At 50.0% G+C, this 25,480-nt stretch overlaps 2 protein-coding genes across 5 annotated transcripts in view; both read right to left on the reverse strand.

Moving 5' to 3' along the window:
* Nucleotides 1-1,247: 1,247 nt before the first annotated feature.
* Nucleotides 1,248-21,827, reverse strand: LOC114765599 (tyrosine-protein kinase CSK-like). Of its 2 annotated transcripts, none has more exons than XM_028955804.1 (13): nucleotides 21,614-21,827; nucleotides 10,544-10,619; nucleotides 8,987-9,100; nucleotides 8,663-8,775; nucleotides 6,505-6,724; nucleotides 5,435-5,528; nucleotides 5,048-5,113; nucleotides 4,347-4,446; nucleotides 4,169-4,259; nucleotides 4,002-4,075; nucleotides 3,705-3,900; nucleotides 3,385-3,471; nucleotides 1,248-2,591 (listed from the first exon to the last, which is right to left on the reverse strand). In XM_028955804.1, the coding sequence occupies exons 2-13, from the start codon at nucleotides 10,556-10,558 to the stop codon at nucleotides 2,409-2,411; spliced, it is 1,353 nt and encodes a 450-aa protein (XP_028811637.1). In that variant the 5' UTR covers nucleotides 10,559-10,619; nucleotides 21,614-21,827; the 3' UTR covers nucleotides 1,248-2,408. The 2 variants fall into 2 exon arrangements, with proteins under 2 accessions (XP_028811637.1, XP_028811636.1); XM_028955803.1 differs by having other exon boundaries at nucleotides 21,618-21,826.
* A 1,894-nt stretch (nucleotides 21,828-23,721) lies between these two features.
* Nucleotides 23,722-25,480, reverse strand: part of LOC114765597 (multiple epidermal growth factor-like domains protein 11) — a 58,001-nt gene continuing 56,242 nt past the window's right edge. For all 3 annotated transcript variants that reach the window (XM_028955802.1, XM_028955801.1, XM_028955800.1), the window contains 2 exons: nucleotides 25,201-25,368; nucleotides 23,722-25,030 (listed from right to left, as the gene is read on the reverse strand). In XM_028955802.1, the coding sequence (XP_028811635.1) occupies nucleotides 24,867-25,030; nucleotides 25,201-25,368 (332 nt within the window). In that variant the 3' untranslated portion in view covers nucleotides 23,722-24,866. The remainder of the gene's footprint in view (nucleotides 25,031-25,200; nucleotides 25,369-25,480) is intronic.

Genomic DNA, 25,480 nt, shown 5'->3' on the forward strand with positions numbered 1-25,480 from the left:
GGCGGCGATTCCGCATGTTACTGCATTACACCTTCTATATTTATCCCCTTCCAAGCACAGCTCGTCCCGCACTCGGCTGCAGTTCGCGGTGGTGGTAGTAGCCTACAAACCAGAAGGCCCGGGTTCAAACCCCACTCACTACCATCGTGTCCCTGAGCAGGACACTTAACCCTGAGTGTCTCCAGGGGGGGACTGTCCCTGTAGCTCTGGATAAGGGCGTAACTGTAGCGGCATTTTGACGAGCCGCGCCAGTCGTGAAGGGTTGGCGGGGCGACGGCGGGTACAGGCCACGGCAGGGCGGCTCGACGACACGCATGTCGCGCAAACGGATGCTAATTGCAGCGGCGCCATCAGGCGAAGCCGCGGATTATTTTTAGGCCGGTTCGGCTCGGCTCGGCGAGGGGAGAGCGCGTGAAAGCGGATTTGTCAGGCGGGCGTCGACGCGGCTACTTACGAATAATATTCTCACGACGCGGGATTAATTAGCCGCCTTTCCGCAGGGTTCCGCCGTGACGTAGGAGGACGCCGGGATTACGGGTTTAAGGAGCCGTGAGTGACAGCAGCTGCAGGAAAGGGGTGGGGCGACCTGTCACACTAGAAATTCGGTAGATGACGACATCATCATCATCATCATCATCAGTTAAGTCTCACCGCCAACGCCTCCGTAGTGAGGGAGGCCACGAAAGAGCGGCATCAGACGTCGAGAGACCCTCTCCACGTGTTCCGGTGCACGTGCGGCGGCCCTCAGCACCACAGCGCCACCTGCTGGGCGCACCTAGAAACGGCCACCACGCCACCAGACAGTGTCGAGCTTTTCCGAGGCTGCCTGACAGCGTGCCGCGATCAGACGCAACAAGGGAGGACAGGCCCAGTCATGTGTTGCCGTGGTTACGCAACCGTGGCGCATCGGGGACATTAACGTGCTTAAGAATAGCACGGCGCGGGACGGCGGACAACTGCTGGCCCGGAGCAGACGGCGAGAGAGGGAGGGGACAGGGACAATGGGTCCGGCGTAAACAGAAGGGCCCGTGGGTGTCTGAGTGCTAGACTCCAGTCGCACCTCGCCTCCTTCGCACCTGCATCAACACCCGGCATGTGCCGCGCCTATTTTCGGAGGAACTCTAGCGCCGGCGAGCCAGATCCGGCCTGAAATGTGACAAGCGTGACGCGCACGTATGCACATCTATGCAACGGCGTCACTAGCCACGCCCCCACCCGCCCCGCAGGCTCAGGTCTCTGCACACGGGTCAGACGGAATGATTTATTGGTAATCATGGCAGCATAATGAACAAATGAACATTGAAAGCGCGGACAGTTAAACCAAGGCCTCTCACGCCCAGCATGCACAACGAACTCGCGAGGACTCCGCAGACGTCCTCTTCAGACGTCCTCCGCACGTCTTGTTCAGTTCTTCGAGTCCTCCTCAGCGCAGTCGCTTCTTCTTCTGCCGTCGGTGGCATGTGTGGGTTTTTTTTTTTTGTCCTTTAAATATATTTTAATATAAAACAAGCCCACGGTACAGTATGATGTTCATCGTTTCTCAGTCCCTGCGTGTCCCGTGTTGACATGGCGAGCAGCTCAGCTGTGTGTGTGTGTGTGTGTGTATGTGTGTGTGTGTGTGTGTGTGTGTGTGTGTGTGTGTGTGTGTGGGGCTGAGCATGCTCACGCAGGGTCAGTCTCTCGTCTGTGAACACAGAACCCAGTTCAGGAGGAAAGATGGCGCAATGACAACAGACAAAGAAGATCTTTAAAAAAGATTAATAAAAAAAAAAAAAAAAAAGAACAGGAATACAAAAACAAGATACAAAAAAAAAAAAAAAAAAAAAAAAAAAACAGGAAATGAAGAGAAGAAAAAAAAAAAGAAAGGGGGTGTGTGTGGTGAGGAGCTGGGTCAGGGTGGGGGACAAGATATGGAGGATGGGGCTGTTTAGTCTGGAGGCACTTTGGCACAGAGTGAAGGCCCCACCCCCACACGTATGTAAGCATTCATGCACATATATGCATGCATGCACACACACACATACACACACACACTCCCTCTGTTTGGCTGAAACCAGCACCACACAACACAGGGACCAGTGGAATGGGAGAAGACGGACATTAAGAGAAGGGGAGAGACAGACAAACGTGGGGAAAAAGGCCAGCCTCACCCCATCCTTGTCATGTCTAAAGTGAGAGGTTGAGGACAGGAGAGTCAGGGGGACAGACATGGACCTGTTGGTGGTGGGAGGAAGAGGAATGGAACGGCGAGAGGCAGACATGGAGTGACCAGTCTCAAGTAAAGGGGAAAAAAAAAAAAAAAAAAAAAGAAATGGGGAGAATGGGTGCAGGTCTCAAGTTGTGGTCCGTGGGTGGGGAGGGCGTGCCACGGCTCCGCCCCCCTCCGTCCATCCTCCTCTCCTCCTCGCTCACAGGTAGAGCTCCTTGGCTCTGATATGCTGCAGCTTCTCCCTCAGCATGCGGAAGGAGGGTCGCATCACCGAGTCGAGGGTCCAGCACTGCTTCATCAGGTCATAGACCACAGGAGGGCAGCCATCTGGAGCGTCCATCTTATACCCCTTCTCCACCCGTGGCACCACCTCCTTCAAAGGCTGCGGCAGGAGGGAACAGGAACAAGCAATTACCGTAAGAATGACTTGCCTGCCCTCTAGTGGCCGTTTTAATAAAGTGGCAAAGACAACAGTGAAACAGCCCAGACCTTTTTCAAAGAGGGCCACATGTAGAAAAATATATGAGGTGGGCGATGTTGGATCAAATAATAACTTATTTATTTTCTTTATTAACTTCATTTACCAACACGTGTTATCATCTGGTAATGTTACTCAGCCCCCCGTCGAATGCTTTGTATGACAAAACCCCCCCTTTTTTTTTAAGGCCGTCTGGCTGGGTTTATAAAAGTTTGGCCGGTTCTCGGTTTTTGAGTTCATTGAGTTAATGAAACATTCGCCACGTCATGGGATTCCTACACGACTGACCGCACGAGTTAATTTTTTTAATACAAAAAACATCATTCTGGCATTTACAGCATTTTAATATTGAAAATTGCCTATTTTACACCACAGTTTTAGAAAACTCGCTCCATAAGGGGTGAAATTCCGTACATTCGACCCAGTGTTTTTGGTTCTGCCACTTTTGCTCACTATTCGCAGAATCTTTCTTTGGTTCCACTTGTTTGGTGAAGATGTTGCCTCAATAACCTCCACCTTGTATTGAAATTAAGAAGTAGAATACGGCTGAGAGCTACATCTGGGTGTGGGCCATATTCCATGATATTCGTAGAATTAGCCTGGGTATTGGCTAAAAATGCCTCCCGGGCCGCAGTTCAGACGCAAACCTGATCTAAACGATAAAAATAAATAAATAAAATAATGTAGAGATGCTTACAATTCTGGGATAAGGCACACGGCCAAAGGAGTAGATCTCCCATAAGAGAATCCCATAACTCCACACGTCCGATTTAGTGGAGAACCGCTGTTCAGAGAGAGCAGAAGAATACAAATTAAACTCGATTTACAAATTTGGCATATTAGAATATTCATCTTGTGTCAGAATTAAAATGAATTCTAAAAATGTGTGACCAGTAAACTGACATAATGGCATAATTTGTTCCATTTAGTTCTAAAGTTTATTAAGGTGTACAGGTCCTGATGAACATATCCTGATTATTAGAACATTTTGAAATATAATCGGTAGCGATATGGTACCTTCTCTCTCAGAGCCTCCGGCGACGTCCATTTGACGGGCAGTTTGGCCGTGTCCTGAGTGGACGAAGCCTCCTTGGTGAGGCCGAAGTCGCTGACCTTGGCGATGTTGTCGTCCGACACCAGCACGTTGCGCGCAGCCAGGTCTCTGTGTACGAAGTTATTGGCCTCCAGGTATTCCATCGCTTCACACACGTTACTGTAGACACACACACACACACACACACACACACACACCTCAGTCAACAAGAAGAGACGGGAACTGAAGGAGGTTTGTGTATGGGTGGCAGCGGGACTCACAGCGAGAATTTGAGGAGGCATTCTCCACCCAGCACGGTCCGCCCTCGCGAGCGCAGGTAGTCGACTAGACTCCCCTGTAAACACACACACACACACACACACACACACACACACACTCGGGTCAGCGAGGGCTACGCGGTGCACACGGGCAGAGCCGCAGGACAGACCTTGGCCATGTATTCGGTGACGATGAAGAGGCTGCCCCGCTCCTCCACGATCACCCCCAGCAGCTGCACCAGGTTGGTGTGCCTCAGTTGCCTGACGGCGGAGGAGGAGAAAGACATGAGGGCGGCGCGGGGGCGGAGTTACGCGGCGACTGTGCGCACCGTTCGGAGCACCACTCACGTCATGACCGAGGCTTCGGCGAGGAAGGCCTGCGCCGTGGCGTCGTGTTTGATGCACTTCACCGCGACCTTGGTCCCCCTGTAGTCCCCCACCATAACGTCTGCACAAAAACACACTGTTCATGTCTGCTTTTAAAACAGCCGAGTCCGGCGTGGCAGAGGGCATCTCCTGGTTCACTACTAAAACACTTAAGAGGTCAGTGGTGGCCTAGCGGTTACGGAAGTGGCCCCGTAATCAGAAGGTTGCCAAGGTGCCACTGAGCAAAGCACCGTCCCCACACACTGCTCCCCGGGCGCCTGTCATGGCTGCCCACTTCCCACCAAGGGTGCTAGTTAAATACAGAGGACACATTTCACTGTGTGCACCGTGTGTATCATAAGTGACAACCACTTCACTTTTTTCCCCACTTTATTTTTACATATTAAAACATACTAAAACATATAATTTCATATGACACGTCAGTGGAAGGAGCCAATGAGCAGCCAGCCACCAGACTGGAGGACCCTGGTGGTGGAAACCAGGCCAAACAGACCCTGGATGTCACACAGTCACAACAGACGCGTCCTCCATGGGGCGGGGCAGCGAGTGCTGGTACACGGCAGACATTCAGACTGCGATGCCATGAGCTACACATGTGGAACCAGAACATCCCCCCGCCCTGCACGCAACATGGCAACACGGACAGGCAGGCGCACACTCACCCCCAAACTCTCCTTTCCCGATGGTCTGGATGAGCTTCAGCTCTTTTCTGTTGAGCGCCCAGCCGCCTGCGAGGGGTGAAGAGCAGGACAGTCAGCTCCCTGCACGCTGTGGCACTGGTCCCAGGCCTCCACGGGCCTTAATTACCACTCGAGGCTAAACTAGCCCCGTTGCGATGAGCAGTTAACCTCACAGGGGCTCCTGTGTGGGTTCGTTGCCACGTTGCACCAAGCCGACAGCTCCCGCGGACCAGGGTCACTCGCCATGAAATAATTAGTGCAACAGACTAAAAGGACATACTTCTAAAGTGTCTCCGTGACAGGGGCGGGACTGGTAAGGTGCTCTGGATAACATGTGAAGTGTGTGCAGTGAGTGCAGAGTCTGCGTACTTCGGGAAAACTCATCCTGGGCTGCAACTGTTCCCTCCATCAGCTTTGGCTTGTTGAGTCTGGTGCACAGGCCGTCCGCATCTTTGGTGTAATGCTGCACACAGACATATAATCACTTTTATTTCACGTCACACAACAGACGCAGTGCTGTGAAAATCATTCATATAATTACAGTTCTGTAAATCAAGGTAATAAAAGGCGGAACGGCTGCAGCACCTTTATCGTCCACCAGGGGGCAGCGCCAGATCACATGGGTGAAGAGCACAAGGGACCGAATCTCAGCCGCATTCATGTGAACATGCAGCTCGTTAGAGAGCTCAATTCAATGAATTCATCGAAACCAGCAACCGGTTAAAGAAATTCAATTACATGCAGGCAAAAAAAAAAAAATAAATAAAATAAATAAAGAGCACAACAACGTGACTTCACTCCTGAACCATTCCGACCGCACCAGGAAGAAAAACAGTCTGGCTCGGATACGTGGGCTTAGTTCAACAGCCGCTCTGTCTCCGCGTCGGGACAGTGTTCGACGCGGCCGATACGAGGGACCATGTGGAGCCTGTTGTGACAGGCCAGGCCGGAGGAAGGGGGAAGGACGGCAGAGGAAAAGAAAAAGAATGGAAGAAAGGAGAGAGGAATGTCAGGAATTCTGGTGAATTACAGAGGGCATGACGGGGAGAGAACTCCAGGGAGGGACGTGGAAGAACGTCAAATCGTGTAGGGAAAGGGACGATATACAGTAAAGTATGTGTCTATAAGGGAGGAAAAAAAAAAACACACACACACACACACACACACACACCCCGCAGATCTACTCGGTTTTCGCGCCGCTGCTACAAGGGCACCAGGAAGTCGGTCAGTGAGACGATTCTGCCAGCGTTGGAAACGCAGGCTCCCCGATGCCAACGCGCCGGGCACGCCGGCGACCCCTGAGAAAGGTCAGGAATGCGTGCGCAGGGAAGGGTGGGGCGCCGCTATTCTATATCGGGAAAAAGCGAAATTACAGTGCACACGCCCAAGCGAGCTGCGCCGCGTGCAGGGCGCTGAATCCATATTTACTGGGAGTTCACCTCCACCAGCTGCATGAGGTTGTCGAAGTACTCCTCCTCGTCGATGGACAGCTTGCCGTTCAGGTAGATGATGCGGTAGTGCTCCACCTTGCCCTCGCAGCTCACGCACAGGGTGTAGTCGCCGGGGTAGTTGGTGCTCTCCCTCACCAGGTACAGGCCCGTCTCGGGGGGGTACAGCAGGCGCTCGGCCTGCTCCCGGGTGATCTTTCCATGGAACCACCTGGAAGGGGCAGGAAAAAAGAGGAGGAGGCCGGTTAGTACGCGCGAGCGGCCGCGTGGAGCCGAACCGGAGCGGCTACCTGACTCCGCGCGGAAACAGGAAGCGGCGAGACGGAAACTCTCACAGCAGCGTGGCAATAACAGGAAGATCCAGGGAGAGAGAGAGAGAGAGAGAGAGAGAGAGAGAGAGAGAGAGAGAGAGAGAGAGCCTACAGTAACCCGTTTATCCGCAGGACGCTCTGCCGAACATCTCCAGACCCACTGAGCGAGCGGTGATCAGGGGATTTGATTGATTCGGGCCGACGTGCAGACCTGTCCCCCGTGGCCGGCCAGACAGACTCGGGCCCTGTGCAAAGCTGCTTAATGTGGATCGAGTTGATTAGATCAGTGGAGCCGCTTCTCCACAGGCGGCCTGACGCAAAGCCACGTTAATCTGAGGGCCGCGAGACGTAAACACAGCAACGCTCAGAAAGAGGCGGGGACGGCGAATACGACAAATCACGAGACCGATGTTTCATACCAAAGTCCGAGAAAGTAAAAAAACGGGGACAAATAGGGGGACGAGAGTCTAATTAAACAAGTCCAGTTCTTACACTGCAGCAGAGGTGTGCAGTTCTCCCCCACCAGGGGGCAGGACTGTCCCCACAGCGCCATCTGAGGGACAGAGGTCGTTCACATTTGACCTTAATGCGAGTTTGGCAATAAACCCCCCCCCCAACCAAATCAGTTTAAGCCTTCTTTACATTAAAACAACCACACACAGCAGAGTGGATGCCGATGCAATCTTAAGCAAAAAGGACTTTGGTGAATTAAAATAAGACAAAGGTGCTGTTGCAACATTAATTTCTTTATTTTACTGACTTTTAAAATAAAAATGTAGAAATGTGTGCAGCATATTAAATGAGGCATTAAGTAAAATGCTGTGGAGGTTTGTATTATGATACTCAATCTTATTATAACTGGAACATATGGAGGCAAGAAAAAAAAAAAACCCATAAAGCCAGAAAATCCCCACACAGATTAAGCTGCTGCTGTAAACAATTAGCCGTGGCGGCAGGAAAACCCCGGCACTCGAGGACAGACACTGGACAGGCCCGATGTAAACAAACCTGTCGGACTGGGTGCCAACGTCCGCCTGAAACATGCAAACTAGCGCGGCGGACGGGCCACGCCCACGGCCGAGATACAGGAGGTGGTCGGAAAGGCGGGTGTGTGGGAGGGTAGACAACGCGTACATTTATATGACTGATTTCTTGATTAAATCGCTCTAAAAGGAAAAAAATAAAAAAAGGCTGTGAGCTACGCATGCATATCTGTATCTGCGTCCTGTAGTGTGTACTCCTTACCACCAGGGGTCACAAACCAAACAAATGAATGGATACCTGCATTTTAAAATAGTGCAAATCTCGCAACGCTGCCCCTATTTCTGCCTTTACGCTGAATTCCATCTGAATTGACCGAAGTCCTGTTCTGGCCAGGCTGTTTCCGTCGTAGGATGTCCTGCGTTGGGCCTCGTCCACACGAATATTTCAAATAAAACACCCTCTGAACTTGAGTTTTTTGCAGCTGCGTTTGATCGGCAGTTCACTGGCGTTCGCTGGTATAAACTGATGGCAAGAAAACGTTGCATGCAGTGTTAATCTGATGCACAGCCGAATGCTGGTGGTGGACGCCCATGTGGACGCTCACCTGACACCACAAACGGCCGAAAAACGGCTGTGGGCGTATTTAAAACATCGCAATGTGAAGTAGATAATGATGAACTTATACAGCATGTTAGATGAAAGCCTCTGCCAGGAGAAGGACTTCTGCTCATCCACGGTGCACAAAAAGTTACCAGCTCAGCCAGGCAACAACAGTTCACGAGCGAACTGATGACCGATCTCGCGTCCTCTACTTCTGGACGGGATTGTGGGAAAAAGAACGTGGGCCAACTCACGGCATGAGGCTGAGCTTCCCTCCCGACTTCACGCCTTCCCTTTTCTGGACGTAGTTGGCAGGGATGGTGCCTTCTCGGCCTAAATGGTTCTTTGCTCTGTACCAGTTTGGGTCCTGGAGAGGAAATCACAAAAAAAAAAAAAAAAAAAAAAAAAAAAAAATTATTTCTCATTCATGAAAAAGTTTTTTTTATTTAAGAAAAACCAGATCAGTGCATTCATATGTCGACACAAGCGCCATCATTGTTTAGCTTGGCCACACACAACCGCCTCTGAAAAACCCCCCCGATATGTTTTGGCGCTTGACGTGCATGTGTGGAGGTTACCTTGGTTACGCCGATGATTGACAGCACATCTCCTTTGGCGAACGGCAGGTCCTGACCCGTCGTGCCCTGGAAGTTGTACTTGGCTATACACTCCGTGCCGGGCGGCCATACTACCTACGGATGGAGCCAGGAGACAAGCGCTAAAGCTTATTTCAAAGCTGAGGCAGTCGGTGGTCATCCACGTCATAGTGACACCAAAGCGGCCCTTTAAAATGATTCACTACGAACTGGTCACATGAAAGCATGGAGCGTGAGAAGCACATTTCCGTGAAAGTGCTCCCGTGGCCACAATGCCGCAAGCGTGGTCAGAACTATGAACAAGCGTGGCGCGTATGTAGTACTTGTCGTGCCTTGCTACCGGCTCCTTCAATGTAAAACGAGTTGCATAGCAACACAACCATTTGTCCACGACAAAATTGAATCCGTGATACCAAATTGTACAACACGAATGACCAAGATGGCGTGATATGATGGCCAGTAACTTGAATATTTTAAATAAGCCCGATGCACTATTCAATATAACACATACAAACCGAACTTTGAATGTCTGGGTTATGATAATATTTGCTTTGAATTTCATTAAAATGAGTAAACGTGTTTCAAATGTAAATTTTTTTAAAATACATTGAAATTAAATGATTATCTGAGCACCCATGTTAAAATATTAGGACAAGTAAAAGTGCAGAAAAATGACAGAAATTCCTTCAGCACTTTGATTCCATTTTCCAGAGAAACGCCCTTCGGCACAGACCTCTTGAAACCTGCCTAATGCACGAGAAACGTCGTTCATTTATCTACGTGGATGTACTCGGCCTCATTCTGCACGTGGCAGACAGGCCTCGACTCTTCCGGGACAGAACTTTCCACGCCGGTGTACGCAGAGAGCGCCATTCCACACAGAATTTCTTACTTCTGCTTCATCTGCCCACACGTCAGTTTTCCTGGCAACGCTGAGAGAAGTAGGAACACGCGGCAATGACGTCAGTAGTCACCGCTCCCGTTAAAATGCACTGACAGTCATCTAAACGTACATCAGCGTTCATGATCTTATAGGAAGACGTAGAAAGAGAAGAGGGTGGAAATATGAATTGATGAATTCTACTTCAGAAAATGAGGTTACATGGGCCGTGTAGTCTGGCATATGCAAAGTGACTGCACAGAACCCAAAATCTGGACGAATGCAGTATTCTGAAGGTCCTACATGGGAGAAGAACGCCATCCATTTGCCTTCTTCTCCCATGTTGGGCCTTCAGGTTTTGGACTTTGATCAGACAACTGCCATTCCGACAAGAGAATTATCTTCATTGCATCATTATTCTCATTGTCGAGAGGCAAAAACCACACAACTAAATAGAGAACGAGTTGCATAGCAACACAACCATTTGTGGTAAAAACGAAAATGTTGGTGGTGGAGTTAATGATTTTAAACGGCACATTTCACATGCCCTCAACCTGAAATGGTCACAAGTAACAGGAAGTCCTCTAATTTTGGACTAATCAGGCCTACTGGGTCCATTAGAAATGTAGATTCTGTGTGCTGCATGATTAAGATCCTACCTGGACCCCAGACATGGTGAGGGGTGGGGTGGTGGGTGCTCTGGTAGACGTCACAGCTGAGCAGGTACCATCAGACCTGCAGACAGAGGGAGACACACACAGACACAACATGAAGATTTCCAGTCCGACATGTGGAAGTGTGAAGCGTTGGCACATCCCCTTCCCTCCCCGGCTTCCCTTTAAACCGTGAACCTCAGCACGTCCCTCATCACCAGCGTCTCAGGTGGGGTGAAGGAGACGTGAAAGGCGAGGCGGAGCTACGAAGCGCCACGGGAACCTCCTGCCACAACACATCATAACCACTGAGAACAGGAAGCGGACCAGAAGAACGGGGGGAAGTTCCTGACAAATGCTAGAGTGCCGAAGTCAGTGGGAGGAGACGTGATGCCGCTTTCGGTTCAGAAGACGGTCCAACTGCGGCAATCTCTGCTACTGGAGACACAAGCTCCATACCGGCTTCCCCAACTGGCCTGGAGAGGCACAGGTCCCGTCCCTGCAGCTACCGTCCCTCCAGCATGTCCTGTGTTGAAACAGGAAGCCGGCTAATTGCAGAGCCGCTGCAGATCTATGCAAACTGGCAAAGCCAAATTTAGCAGAGCGAGGCGGGCGAGCGAGCGTTCCATTTTTCCTGGCCGGGACACAACCCCACCCCGAATCATCTACACGTGCGTAATTAAGCCCCACCCACAGGAGAACGCTTTTCTCTAAAAAAAAAAAAAAAAAAAAAAAAAAAAAAAAAAAACTGCGTCCATGCAGTGATGCAAAGAACGTTCCACTCCACGCCTGTAGGTGGCGCTGTAGCTCCCTGCTCTCCTCCGCAGTGAGTTAAACACGTCGTTGTTCTCCAGCCGCGTCTTTTCATTAGAAATGTGCCGCGTAGAGAGGATTTCTTGTAGTAGCTGTGGCACAACCACCAACGCGTTGTCCGCCATTGTTGTATGTAGGACGCATTTGGGGTGAAAGGTCAGACTAACGTGTCAGCATTTTCACGACAAAAGCCAATTTGCCATCCACACAGACACGAAAAGAGAAATTTCCTCTGGGACAGGTTTTAGAAAATAACCGTTGTTGTTCCTCTGAAAACGTTGCCGTGTGGACGCGAGGCCAAACGTCCCCGTTTTTTGACAAAAACGTTGCCGTGTGGACGTGAGGCCAAACGTCCCCGTTTTTTGACAAAAACGTTGCTGTGTGGACACGTGAGGCCAAGTGTCTCCGTTTTTTGAGAAATACATTGCTGACGTGGGGCCAAACGTCCCCGTTTTTTGACAAAAACGTTGCCGTGTGGATGTGAGGCCAAGTGTCCCTGTTTTTTGAGAAAAACGTTGCTGACGTGAGGCCAAACGTCCCCGTTTTTTGACAAAAACGTTGCCGTGTGGACGTGAGGCCAAGTGTCTCTGTTTTTTGAGAAATACATTGCTGACGTGAGGCCAAACGTCCCCGTTTTTTGACAAAAACGCTGCCGTGTGGACGTGAGGCCAAGTGTCCCCGTTTTTTGAGAAATACATTGCCGTGTGGACGGGGACACACTGATATTGCGATTCTGTACCTACACACAGCCTTCGGTGCTGGGTGAACGTTACAGAACGAAGCGCACCCCTACCCACCTTTCATTGTGCTGCTGTTGCCATGGCAACCAAAACCAAAACGCTCATTGCCGCCTCTCCCAAATGATGGTCACTACGGCAGCAAAATGGCTAAAAGTCCCGAATTCCCCCTCATGGAACCCGGCTGTGGCGAAAGTCCCAGAGCGCCGACAGATGCCTTCTGCAGAGTCCATCCGCCCCGCGCGCGTTTCCGCTGCCCGTTACGCGTGTCCACCGGACCCAGGCATCCGAGCTCCGGAGACCGGCGGCTCGTTTTCCGTCCAGTCCCCCCGTTTCCTGTCTGGTTGGGGGAGGGGCCAGCGGAGCAGTGCAGGGACAACTTCTTCAACGCAACGTTGCCACTGCGGTGTTTCCTGTCAGATGACCTCGTACATAAGAACAGAACCGCGCACACACACACACACACACACACACACACACACACACACACACACACGCGATACGGTTGGCGTGAAAAGTTATCGGTAACAGTTAGAGTGTCTCGTCGCAGGAGGAAGCAGGAAACGGGTCCCAGTCAGCCAGAGCAGAAACGCGATGTGTCCAGAGATAGACCAGGACGCGCCGGTCAGCACTGCCCTCAACACACCGTACACGTACACGAAAGCCACAACAAAGACAGGGCTGAGAGGGTCCTGCGGGCGCTGAAGCCACAAACATTATATATATACACACACACACACACACACACACACACACACACACACACACACACATATATATATATAAAAACGGCAAAATTTCCATTGAACACAATATCCAGATCACATGATTAAGAAATTGTACTATATGAAGGGAAGCAGAATTGTGCGTGAAGACCAGACATTTCAGCGTCTTTCAAATATGCGAACGTACGTACATACGCACCCTGCACGTCGCTGGAACGTACAAACAAAATAAGCTAAAGCCAACACGAGAAAAGACGTGCTTAATAAACCTAGTAGTAAAAATGACTACATTCACCAGACGGCCTTATCCAGCACGTCTTACAGTCAGTAGTCCCCCCGGAGACACTTGCTCAGGGACACGATTCAGTGACAGGAGCTGCCGACCTCTGACCTGCGGTCACTCTCATGCTTGGCCGGGCGGACGCCGATCACGCACCCGCTCTGCAGACACATTCTTTCCGAGAGACAAGGCGGCGGCGAACCCGCTAGAAGATCTTCCCGCGCCGCCGTTCATCCACCCACCTCGGACCCCCGGTCCTCCGCTCGCAGCCCCGCCCCCATTACATACGTCTCCACGGCATTCAGACTCGCGCTCCACACCCTCCACACGACTCGAAATAACACCACAACAGGGAGGCCCCGCCCTTCTGGCCGCTAGTCCACTACATCCCGACCAGAGGACGGGCGCTACTTTTACAATAAATAGTTTTCCACAATGAGTAATAGTGACGGAGACAACTCCGAGACAACGTGGTCACATTCAGGCTGCCACACTTTGTTCCAATCGCCATGGTAACATGCCGGCGGAACGATCACCGCAATCAGCCCAGCGCCACCGTGGACGGGCCCTCACCGCGGGTTATTTATAACCCGTAATATTCCAGCTGAGGACCTCCGACCGACGCCGGTCCTCCTGCGGAAAGTGGGTGGAGACACGAGGAGATCCGGGACGGGAGACATGGACACGTCCAGACTGCAGAGTCGGGGACGATGAGAAGAAAGCGACAGGCCGGAGGAGGACGAGGAAACGGGAAAGACGACTGTGACAGCCCTGCGGTTCCAACGTTCCAACACGACGACAAGCGCTCGCCGAGCTGCGATTGGACGGATGACCTATCGCTATAGGCTTCTGTTGCGTAACCACGTCAGCCAATCAGCAGCTGAGCTTCACGCAGCCCCCCCACAAGCACCTGTTACCTTCCACTGGTTGACTGTTATTAACGACGAAGACGCTCCTTCGCGCCTTTATTAACGACGAAGACGCTCCTTCGCGCCCTTGTTAACGACGAAGACGCTCCTTCGCGCCCTTGTTAACGACGAAGACGCTCCTTCGCGCCCTTGTTAACGACGAAGACGCTCCTTCGCGCCCTTGTTAACGACGAAGACGCTCCTTCGCGCCCTTGTTAACGACGAAGACGCTCCTTCGCGCCCTTGTTAACGACGAAGACGCTCCTTCGCGCCCTTGTTAACGACGAAGACGCTCCTTCGCGCCTTTGTTAACGACGAAGACGCTCCTTCGCGCCTTTGTTAACGACGAAGACGCTCCTTCGCGCCTTTATTAACGACGAAGACGCTCCTTCGCGCCTTTATTAACGACGAAGACGCTCCTTCGCGCCTTTATTAACGACGAAGACGCTCCTTCGCGCCCTTATTAACGACGAAGACGCTCCATCGCGCCCTTATTAACGACGAAGACGCTCCTTCGCGCCCTTATTAACGACGAAGACGCTCCTTCGCGCCTTTATTAACGACGAAGACGCTCCATCGCGCCCTTATTAACGACGAAGACGCTCCTTCGCGCCTTTATTAACGACGAAGACGCTCCTTCGCGCCCTTATTAACGACGAAGACGCTCCTTCGCGCCCTTATTAACGACGAAGACGCTCCTTCGCGCCTTTATTAACGACGAAGACGCTCCTTCGCGCCCTTATTAACGACGAAGACGCTCCTTCGCGCCCTTATTAACGACGAAGACGCTCCTTCGCGCCCTTATTAACGACGAAGACGCTCCTTCGCGCCCTTATTAACGACGAAGACGCTCCTTCGCGCCCTTATTAACGACGAAGACGCTCCTTCGCGCCCTTATTAACGACGAAGACGCTCCTTCGCGCCTTTATTAACGACGAAGACGCTCCTTCGCGCCTTTATTAACGACGAAGACGCTCCTTCGCGCCTTTATTAACGACGAAGACGCTCCTTCGCGCCTTTATTAACGACGAAGACGCTCCTTCGCGCCTTTATTAACGACGAAGACGCTCCTTCGCGCCCTTATTAACGACGAAGACGCTCCTTCGCGCCCTTATTAACGACGAAGACGCTCCTTCGCGCCCTTATTAACGACGAAGACGCTCCTTCGCGCCCTTATTAACGACGAAGACGCTCCTTCGCGCCTTTATTAACGACGAAGACGCTCCTTCGCGCCTTTATTAACGACGAAGACGCTCCTTCGCGCCCTTATTAACGACGAAGACGCTCCTTCGCGCCTTTATTAACGACGAAGACGCTCCTTCGCGCCTTTATTAACGACGAAGACGCTCCTTCGCGCCTTTATTAACGACGAAGACGCTCCTTCGCGCCTTTATTAACGACGAAGACGCTCCCTTCGCGCCTTTATTAACGACGAAGACGCTCCTTCGCGCCTTTATTACGACGAAGACGCTCCTTCGCGCCTTTATTAACGACGAAGAACGCTCCTTCGCGCCTTTATTAACGACGAAGACGCTCCTTCGCGCCTTTATTAACGACGAAGACGCTCCTTCGCGCCTTTATTAACGACGAAGACGCTCCTTCGCGCCTTTATTAACGACGAAGACGCTCCTTCGCGCCTTTATTAACGACGAAGACGCTCCTTCGCGCCTTTATTAACGACGAAGACGCTCCTTCGCGCCTTTATTAACGACGAAGACGTGTACGTGACCTTATTTAGCTAAAATTGCATTAATAACGTGACAAAGAAAGCCGGGCAAGACCACCACCAGGAAGGAACATAAAGGACATTTCCACATTCCCGTACGCCGTTCATTTACACGTTAACAACAGGATAAAGACTAGTCAGCTACGAGTGAAATGGTACGTCTTTATAAAGAAGGTGAATCCGGATAATACCGCACATGCCTGTCTCTTACCAAATCAGAACGAATTAAATGATTAGCGATCGCTTTAAACATTCCTGTGAGCAGCAGCAGTCATTAACACGTAAAGGTGTGTGTGATATTTATTACGTTATCGTTCAGAATTTCAGGTTCCAGAAGAACCTTTAAGAGCAGGGTGTCTTTAAAAAGTTCTACATTTCATAATCCAAATAAATAAATGACTAGGAATCCTTAAATCTAAAGTTTAAATGATTTAAAAAACACAGCAGACACAATAACTAAAATAAAACAAGCCTTCCATTGGTCATTTATCCGCCGGCTGTGCGTGTCAGTAGCCAATCCGGACCACTCGCCCGATCTGTCCCGCGCCTGCGATTGGCTACTGACAGCACGTATGGAAATGAGCAGGGGCGGTCCTAGCCTGATTGGTGCTCTGTGCATATATTTATATCATATATCATTATGATATAAAAGAATTACAATATAAAATCTCCTGGAGAGACTGCATGATAAAACATGAACAAGCATAGTGCTATTAAAATGATTTTTTAAAATGTAAGTTCTGCAGTTGAATACAGAAACTTTTATATAATCCCTCGCATAATACAAATACCTGGTATTCCACTGTGACAGAAAGTCCACTTTCAGTAGAATTGCCCAGATATGGTTTAATCTGGTATACGGTTAAGATATGTGTAGATATATAAAGTAAAAAAGATTATTAAACATCTTCCTGCTGCACGTTACCCTTTCAAAAACAGTTCCATTTAAATTTATTTATCAAATTATATAACGTAATATATACAGTGTATGGATAAATTTATACCGCAAAATGAGTTTTATGCCATATTGCACAGCCCTAATTCAAACAAATGCCTTATTGCCTCAATTAATAAACCAAAAAAAGCTACGAGAAAAAAGTTAAAGAGACTGAGGACAGAAGTGAACAGAGGGGCACTAAGACCCTGACAACCCAAACTGGTCAGACAAATTCCATTCCAACAGTAAAAACGTCCCATTCATATACACTAAAAATCAAACAAGTCAAATGTGAGAATGTTTCATAATCAATGGACATAAATACTTCAAACCCTGCATCTCGGAGGAGACGCCGTTCACAGGCCGAATTTGATCACGCACATTTCCACCATCTCCAGGGGTTCATGTTCTCTGCTGGATAAGTACTGATTCATACGGATTCAGGGGCGATTTTCACCGCGTCATCAGCCCGCTGAAGGCCGAGCGGTCCTTCTCGGCCAGGTCCATGAGGGACAAGAAACATTGAAAACACGGCGCCCTCTCCTTGAACTTAATCATTTCAGCTTTATGCAATAAGCTAAAAGAAATTAAAACATAAAATCATTTCTACGGTCAAAAAAAAGCGGTTAAATAGCGCACATCAGGCCATTTTCAACCCAATTCCACAAACAGCAGATGACTAGATGGGGACGAAAGGAGGAATATAGTCATTATGTAAAGCAGCGCCCACCCGTTTGACAGCACATTGTTGATCCATCACTGGTTCCAGAGGAGCCCGGCGAAAGCCAGACAAAGCCTCTGCTGTGCTCCTCATGAAAGAAATAAAAGAGGCCGGGCCGCCGCCCGCCCGCCACGTGTTTCTGAGAGCATCGTTACGCCTTCTCAGAACCCCGTTCCCCCACACCTTCAAATGCCAAGCTCAGACGGGCCGTCTTACTTCGTCAGAGTGGAACAAGCCGTGGCGGCTGCGGTCAGGGCTTCTTCTCCGCGGCGAGCTGCGATGGAGAGGAACACGGCTACCAGTGGCGCTGTTCGCTGTTCCATTTACTTCCTTCCCTCATCAGGGCCAACTAACCGCCACTAATTATAGGGACAGTCCCACTGGGACAATGAAGGGCTGACATGGTTTTTCAGACGTATACGAATTGGGGATGGATGGCTGCCATCCAAGCATTCGCCGACATGTCCGAAAGAAGCATAAAAAGCCGAGGCGTGAACGTTTCCGGAGAAGCATCTGGACAGTCAAAAAAGACCCATGGAAGAGCTGCGTGAAGGTCCGATTTTTCAGAATTTCTAGAGTTCTCCATAACACACATCAAGTTGTTACGACCCAAACAAGAATTAAATCCTTCTGTTCGATTGGCCGTGAACAAGTGAGCCAAGTGATTGTCACATGTGATACACAGCAGCACAGCACACAGTGCACACAGTGAAATTTGTCCTCTGCTTTTAACCATCATCCTGAGTGAGCAGTGGGCACCATGACACCATGACGTCCGGGGAGCAGTGTGTGGGGACGGTGCTTTGCTCAGTGGTACCTTGGTGGATCGGGATTTGAACCGGCAACCTTCTGATTACGGGGCCGCTTCCTTAACCGCTAGGCCGCCACTGCCACGTTAGTAGAAGGTGGTGGGATTCCACGATCCTCTTTTATTTAACCCTCTGTTGAGAGAGGTTGAGAGAGGTTGAGAGAGAGAGAGAATCCTCCACGCTTTTGTAATTAAAAATAAAAATGTTCTGTAGGGCAAAGGAAGTGTAAGCGTGGTCCTGTTTAATGAGATCCCAGACCAGTGCCGAAAAGTGCAGATGAGATGAACAGCTTCCGTAAGACCATAAAAGCATTAATACGAGCGCCCGACGCGGTTTGACGCCGCTGAAACGCTTCGGAAATATCGGTGGGGTCGGGCTTGTGCGATGGCTCATACCCCACGACCACGGCGACCGGGCTTGGGAAGAACGGGCGGTCATTCCGAGCCATGAACCCAAGGAGGAAGTGACCTTATGTTCCCATCGTCTGAAATTTATCTGTGGCTTATTAATTCAAATCAGTTCCCACAGACACGGGGCCGGAGCTGACGCCTGGCAAAGCGCCGCATTTGAATAACTAACCGCGGCCACCTGAGGCCACCATATTCTGGACAGAAAATTCCAGAAAATCGAGCAGTCCTAAACCGGCGGCGGAAATAAACGGGTAGTTGGTGGACTTCTCGTGTACTCCTGTTGGTACAGAAGCGACGCCGGAGGCACGTTCTTAATCTGGCGAGGCATCGGGGACACCGGGACCAACCAAATAATGTCCACGTTCCCTTCACCGGCCGGACGGGCAGGACAGGCGCGGGGGCCGCGAGGGACGGCGCCGCTTGTCCCTCTCGAGAGGCCGGCTGCCCGGCCAGGCGCTGCCCAGATGGGGGACGCCCACCGCGCCGGAGCTCCAGACGTCAGCCACAATGCGGCCATTCTGCTGGCCGGACTGCTGCGCCACGCCAACCCAGAGGAAGAAGGAAGGAAAGAAGGAAAGAAAGAAAAGAAAGAAAGAAAGAAGGAAAGAAAGAAAGAAGGAAAGAAGGAAGGAAAGAAGGAAAGAAAGAAGGAAAGAAAGGAGTGAACACAGACGGTGACGCCCGGGGCTCTCGGTCGCGGAGGCCCACCCAATAAAAGCCACGCCCCTTTGTCCAAATTATTAATATGCTGAACAATGCGGACTCTCAGTCGTTACGCTCTTACCAAGACAGTCGTAACAACGCACGAGATTTAAAACTAAAACGCTGTTGCTGGCGAAGGTGAAGCCAGAAGGACGGCGAAAGTGACTTGAACTTCATTGCTGATGATAAAATAAAATCATAAAGGTTACACCAGACCAGCGGTTAAGACAGAGAAACAGTGCTGAACGTTTTCAGTATACGTTACTCCACCGTTTTACAGTGGTTCACTGTGAATAAATGAGTTTCCTATATTTTCAATATTTATTTTGCTACGTTAACAAAACTTGAAGTGAAGTGATTGTCACTTGTGGTACACAGCAGCACAGCACACGGTGCACACAGTGAAATTTGTCCTCTGTATTTAACCATCACCCTGAGTGAGCAGTGGGCACCATGACAGGCGCCCGGGGAGCAGTGTGTGGGGACGGTGCTTTGCTCAGTGGCACCTTGGCGGATCAGATGCTCAGTCAGTACGGGAAAATGTATGTTGTGACAGCGAAAGGACGGCTTCCTCCACCTCCTATTAACCCGGCCGTCAATCGATGGCGGGAGCCGGGAACGCTGGCGATCGACTCTCAGGACGAGGTGGGATTTCTGCGCGTCACGTGCAGCACGGGCAGAACTATGCAGGGCACGCAACATGAACCAGGTCTGACCGGTTTACGACACACGACGTGCTCCAGCACATCACATCTTCTGTGAGACCATTCACTGCAACTTGTAAAAAAATTTAAATAATCAGACATGAGTAACAGGACGCTCTGGGCTTTCACACCGTACCTAAGTAATGGCTGCAGTAAGTCTGAATATCCGTGAAATGGTTTATTTCTTCTGAGTTGCCAGCGAGAAACGTCTAATTTTCAAAACTATGAATAGTCTGTGGGTTTCAACCACACTGGGAACTTAAACTTGGGTCGTTTGCACATGATAAAACGAACACAAAAATAAACCTATAAATGCATCTATGAAAACGAGTGAGAGCCACCAAACCCCCCCCCCTCCATCCCAAACAAAGCCAAACATGGAGTAGCACCATCCTACCTCACAGCCCTTATTACACCTCGCACTGCACCTGGTATACTCCGAGCCTCCAGTACTGCTCGCCTGGTCCCTCCATCTCTGAAGGTAAAAGGAAGACGCTCATCTAGACTCTTCTCCGTCTTGGCCCCTCGGTGGTGGAATGAACTTCCAGCTCAGTCACTGAGCACCTTCACACGGCAGCTCAACACCTTCCTCTTTAGAGAATATTTAGATTAAATTGTAATATTCTTGTGGTCGAACTTTGTGTACAGAATCTACAACAGAGTGAATAAAATAGATGTATTCATAGTTGGGGTCCTAGTGAACCGGAATTGATCTCTTCATCGATGGTAACCTGAAAGTCGCTCTGGATAAGGGCGTCTGCCAAATGCCGTAAATGTAAAATGCAGTGGACCACAGGCTGGCTGGCAGCCAGGACCCCCACGGACCCCCACGGGCCCCCAGGGTCTCCCACGGGCCCCCACGGGCCCCCAGGGTCTCCCACGGGCCCCCACGGGCTTTCAGGGTCTCCCAGGCCCCTTAGAGGACGCTGGCAGGTAGTGTCCGACGCAGAATTGAATCGAACCGACGGGTTGCCAGATAAGCAGACACGAACAGGCCAAAACCTTTTGGAGGACATGTTCCAAATTTAGCGAGGTATGGTGTTCAGAAGGCTGGTGCTGGGCTGGCAAATAAAAATCACAAAACCACTGCCGTCCATTTCGAAGGGGTCGAGGAAAAACATGCACGGATAAAGCTGACGTGGCAACCCGCAGCCGATCGGGGACGGTTCCCGATATTCACAAATACTACAAATCCCCAACCACCAACAACCGCCCACAAGGCACAGCCAGAGTAAAATACCTCCACCAACGCGACGCTGCGCGGAGCCCGCCTGCTGGCGGCGCTAGAGGGCAGACAGGAATACAACATTTGGAGTAAAGGGGAATATTTCTTTTGGGGAGGGGGGGCTGCGGTGACAACACTGCCTGACTGACCGAGCGACAGACAAACAGACATCTTTCCCTCGGCAGCAGATCTGTCGCCGTATTGTCCCGCTGGCTAATTCCCGACACCGGGAATAATGCACAGAATTCCCAACGAAGGGAGCAAAAATGCATGAACGCGCGGCGAGGAAAAAGCGGCGGGATTGCGGGCGAATCTGACAGTTAATCGCACAAAACTGAGAGCGACCACCGCAGGAGGACAGACAGGGAGGCGGACTCACCCACCGCGGAACTACAGCTCCCCGCCGAATATCAACCCCGCGCCTTCACGATGTAAAGCAGCATCCAACCGGTCCGGGCGAGAACGCGCGGCTTCCGAACGCGGGTTCCAGCGGCGCCGTCTCCGCGGAGCTCGAACTGCCAGGGCCGTGAAAAAGGAAATGGTCTCCGCTTCATTCAGCCGCCTGCTGCGCGCCTGCGCACTGCCGCGCACCGCGCCGCCCAGACGCGGCAGGGCTCCGGCGGCGGAGAGCGCGGCCGACGGTGCCCCCTACCGTCCGGAGCCGGTATTGCAGCCTGATCCGTTTTTACACTTCGACACACCTGCTCTACAAGACTACGTTGAATAATCTAATATTTATAAACATATACGGCACAGGCCAAATATTTGGACACACTTTTTCATTCAATTTGAACATTTACGTTGGTAGATTCTCAAAACTATGAATGAACACATGTGGAGTTATATACTTAACAAAAAGTGGAGACCTGGCCTCCACAGTCACCGGACCTGAACCCAGTCCAGATGGTTTGGGGTGAGCTGGACCAACAAGTGCTAAACACCTCTGGGAACTCCTTCAAGACCGTTGGAGAAGCATTTGAGGTGACGACCTCTTGAAGCTCATCGAGAGAATGCCAAGAGTGTGAAAAGCAGTAATCAGAGCAAAGAAACTAGAATATAAAACATGTTTTCACTTATTTCACCTTTTTTGTTAAGTACATAACTCCACATGTGTTCATTCATAGTTTTGATGCCTTCAGTGAGAATCTACCAACGTAAATGGTCAAATTGAATGAGAAGGTGTGTCCAAATGTTTGGCCTGTACTGTATATGTTTATATATATTAAATTATTCAAGGTAGGTCAACCTATCCTGTCCCAGGGATTCCATATTTTACAATAATTTCTTATTCTGCCCAAAAGTTGACACCCCATTTGACACAGAGGCTTTGACACTTTACAGAAAGGCATCTGTAAATAGGCATCTTAATTTCTAGAGTAATGCCTACACCAGAGCTTTAAAAACACAAAAGAAAAGGTTAAATACGCTTCTCCTTTTTTATTTGTGGTGTTTTGTCCTCCTCTACTGGTTTAAAGTTATACATCCATGACCACGCTGTAAAGAAGCTGGAAAGCTTTTATTTGTCAGGTATGATATGCTCATCGGGAACTTTAGAAAGTTTACATGAAACTGTGTGCAGATATCACTGGCCTCACCATTATTAACAAATGTAGAAAAGCATAAAAGTCATCTGTTAGACAATGAAATTAAGCGCATGGATACGCCGTCTCTACGGGGGAACATTCTGGAACGAGCAAATTAAGATTCCTACTGGACAGTGTTTTATTAAAAAAAATTTAGTATGTTGATCCAAGTGTGTGCAGAGTCATGTTCTATACCACCCCCCCCCCCCCCCCCCCCCCCCCCCCCCCCCCCCCCCCCCCCCCCCCCCCCCCCCCCCCCCCCATCGTTTCCTGGAACAGGGCGTGGTTTTCTCTCCCAATCCTGAAGGTGGTGAGTTTCAGGTCCCCTGTGACTGTGATGTAATCCAAGATCTTGTCATTACTGCGGTTGGGTAATGAAATTCTCTTCCCACCCGGCAGCTTGATGCCAAAATTCCCATGCAATTCTGACCCATGATTTCGACCCAACAATAAGACCAAATCTGTATATGTACAAATATGTCAGTATGTCATAATAAAATTTGATTAAGCCTCAGATTAGTGTTGACCTGAGCAACGTTGTGCCTCTATCTGGATGAGTTGATGGAAATTCTCCCCTCCACCTCCAGGTCATTAGGTCAGGTCTCCATTAGGTCAGACTTGGACGTCACAAGAAGTCGGGTCACGCGATAAAACGTCACTTTCACCTGTTCCCTGGTAAAAGAAACGAAGGAGCCACGGATCACCCACCATCTTCTCTGCGATCCTCCTCTGCACCACACCTCCACCTGGAACCAGTGGGAGACTTTTCCCAGTGAGGGAATCATATTATATCATTTTCATAATCAATGTATTGTTTTTAGAAGGAATGTGAATACATGGGCAGATGCAGAAAAATGACGAGCAGAGACCAAGATCAATTGATGGAGGGTTTGGTGCAGCATGCAAGCGTTTAATTAACACTCATCCACTGGAACAACGTTTCTGGCAGTAAACTTGAAGAACGTGAAACCTCGTGTGCTTTTTTCATCATAAAGGGATTTTTTCAGCGCGTACAAAACTCAAACATGATGTAGTTACCTGTGGACAGCGCACACTGAACATTTCACAACTCTAATCACACAGGAACACAGGTCATCTCTAATACAAAAACAGCAAGTCTCATGTGTGATACAATCTGCGAGATTATCACCTATGTAGGGTGAGCTTTATAAAAACTTGTTTTAGTCAATAGACAATTTAAGATTTAACATCAGTCAAGTGGACAACTTTTCCAATAACAGTATTTACACACAGTCATCATCACATTATTATTATTATAATGCCATGGTATAATTTCAGGAATAAAACAAGGACAAAGAAGCTGTTCATCATCATCATCTTCAAAACACGAGTGTCTTTTCTTACTGATAAACCGCTTCGGAACCTAATGACTAATCACATTACAGTCAGACTTGGGCGGGTCACATACGATTGTCACCACCTTATTGCTTCAGCTACAGTATTAACGAATAACTGTAAATAATAGATATAAAAGGTCTATAAATTGATCGGCCTCTTTATTAGGAACACATGGCCGTCTACCAACTGCTGTCATGCGCAACTTCACAATTTCCATCCATGACCAGCAAGGACCGAGACATTAATGGGGCTGGAATACCTGGAATGGGTGTTGATGAAGGTCCAGAAGATGCCAGACAAACGGCAACAGCCACGCTGTAGTGGACAGACAAGTGGCTCTTATAAAGTGGCCAGGGTTTTGTCCTGGGAAATATACATTTTTACAGTGACTTCTTGGATGTTATGGTGGCCATTGAGGGAGTTATGTGTAATGTGCATTTTTAATTGTAATATAAGCTGTGATGATAATTGTGTTTGTCATTGAGAACCACTGTGATTGTAAAAGCCACTGACATCAAATTTAATTTATGTCAGCAATACAAGCTACAGGTCAGGACAGAACAGTTCATTTAGCAGAAGAACACTGACTGAATGTGTGTAGCAGTAGAAGAATATGTTGCTCCACCCCAGTCAGTATTCCGGTCTCCAAATTTCCTTTCCTGTGGCCTTTGACCTCTGACCCCCCGTGTTCTACAGCAGCGAGCTGGAGGGGCTGGCCGGGAGGCGGCCGCTGTAGCGCATCGGCAGCAGGTCGTAGTGGCTCAGGATCCGGCTGCTCCTGGGAAGGTCATATGGACTCTGGGAAAAGCTTGAGCTGGTTCTGGCAGCCGTGTTCAGGGTGTTCACGGTAGGTTCTGAGGTGGGATGGAGGGAAAGCCGTGTTACCAGGCCGGCCTCTCAGCATCGTCACATGCCTATGAGTCCGTATTCAAAGGTGTGTGCAAAAGATTAATAAGAACAGCCTGAGCGCTGAGCTGCTAAGTGGGACTTAGTTCCACCCAGTCTGGAAATCAAGGCCACTCACCGAGGTCATAGATGTTTCTGGCGGCCTCGGTGGAGCAGCAGGAGGGCTGCCGGTGGGCAGGAGACTTCATCTCCACATAGCTGCACTCGGAGCGTCTACACTGCAGCGCCGGGGGCTCGGAGATGGTGGCGTAGGGACTCTCGCTGCCGACGGAGCACGTGCTGGAGGCTGGAACGGTGACAGATTCACCAACGATCAATTCTACACGGCAGAAGAGGGGACGTTTCTCTGCTCATCCTGTCCGGTCACGATTTTACTGCTCACTGTAGACTGTGTTGGT

Source organism: Denticeps clupeoides, chromosome 16 (assembly GCF_900700375.1).
Source record: "Denticeps clupeoides chromosome 16, fDenClu1.1, whole genome shotgun sequence".
NCBI lineage: Eukaryota > Metazoa > Chordata > Actinopteri > Clupeiformes > Denticipitidae > Denticeps > Denticeps clupeoides.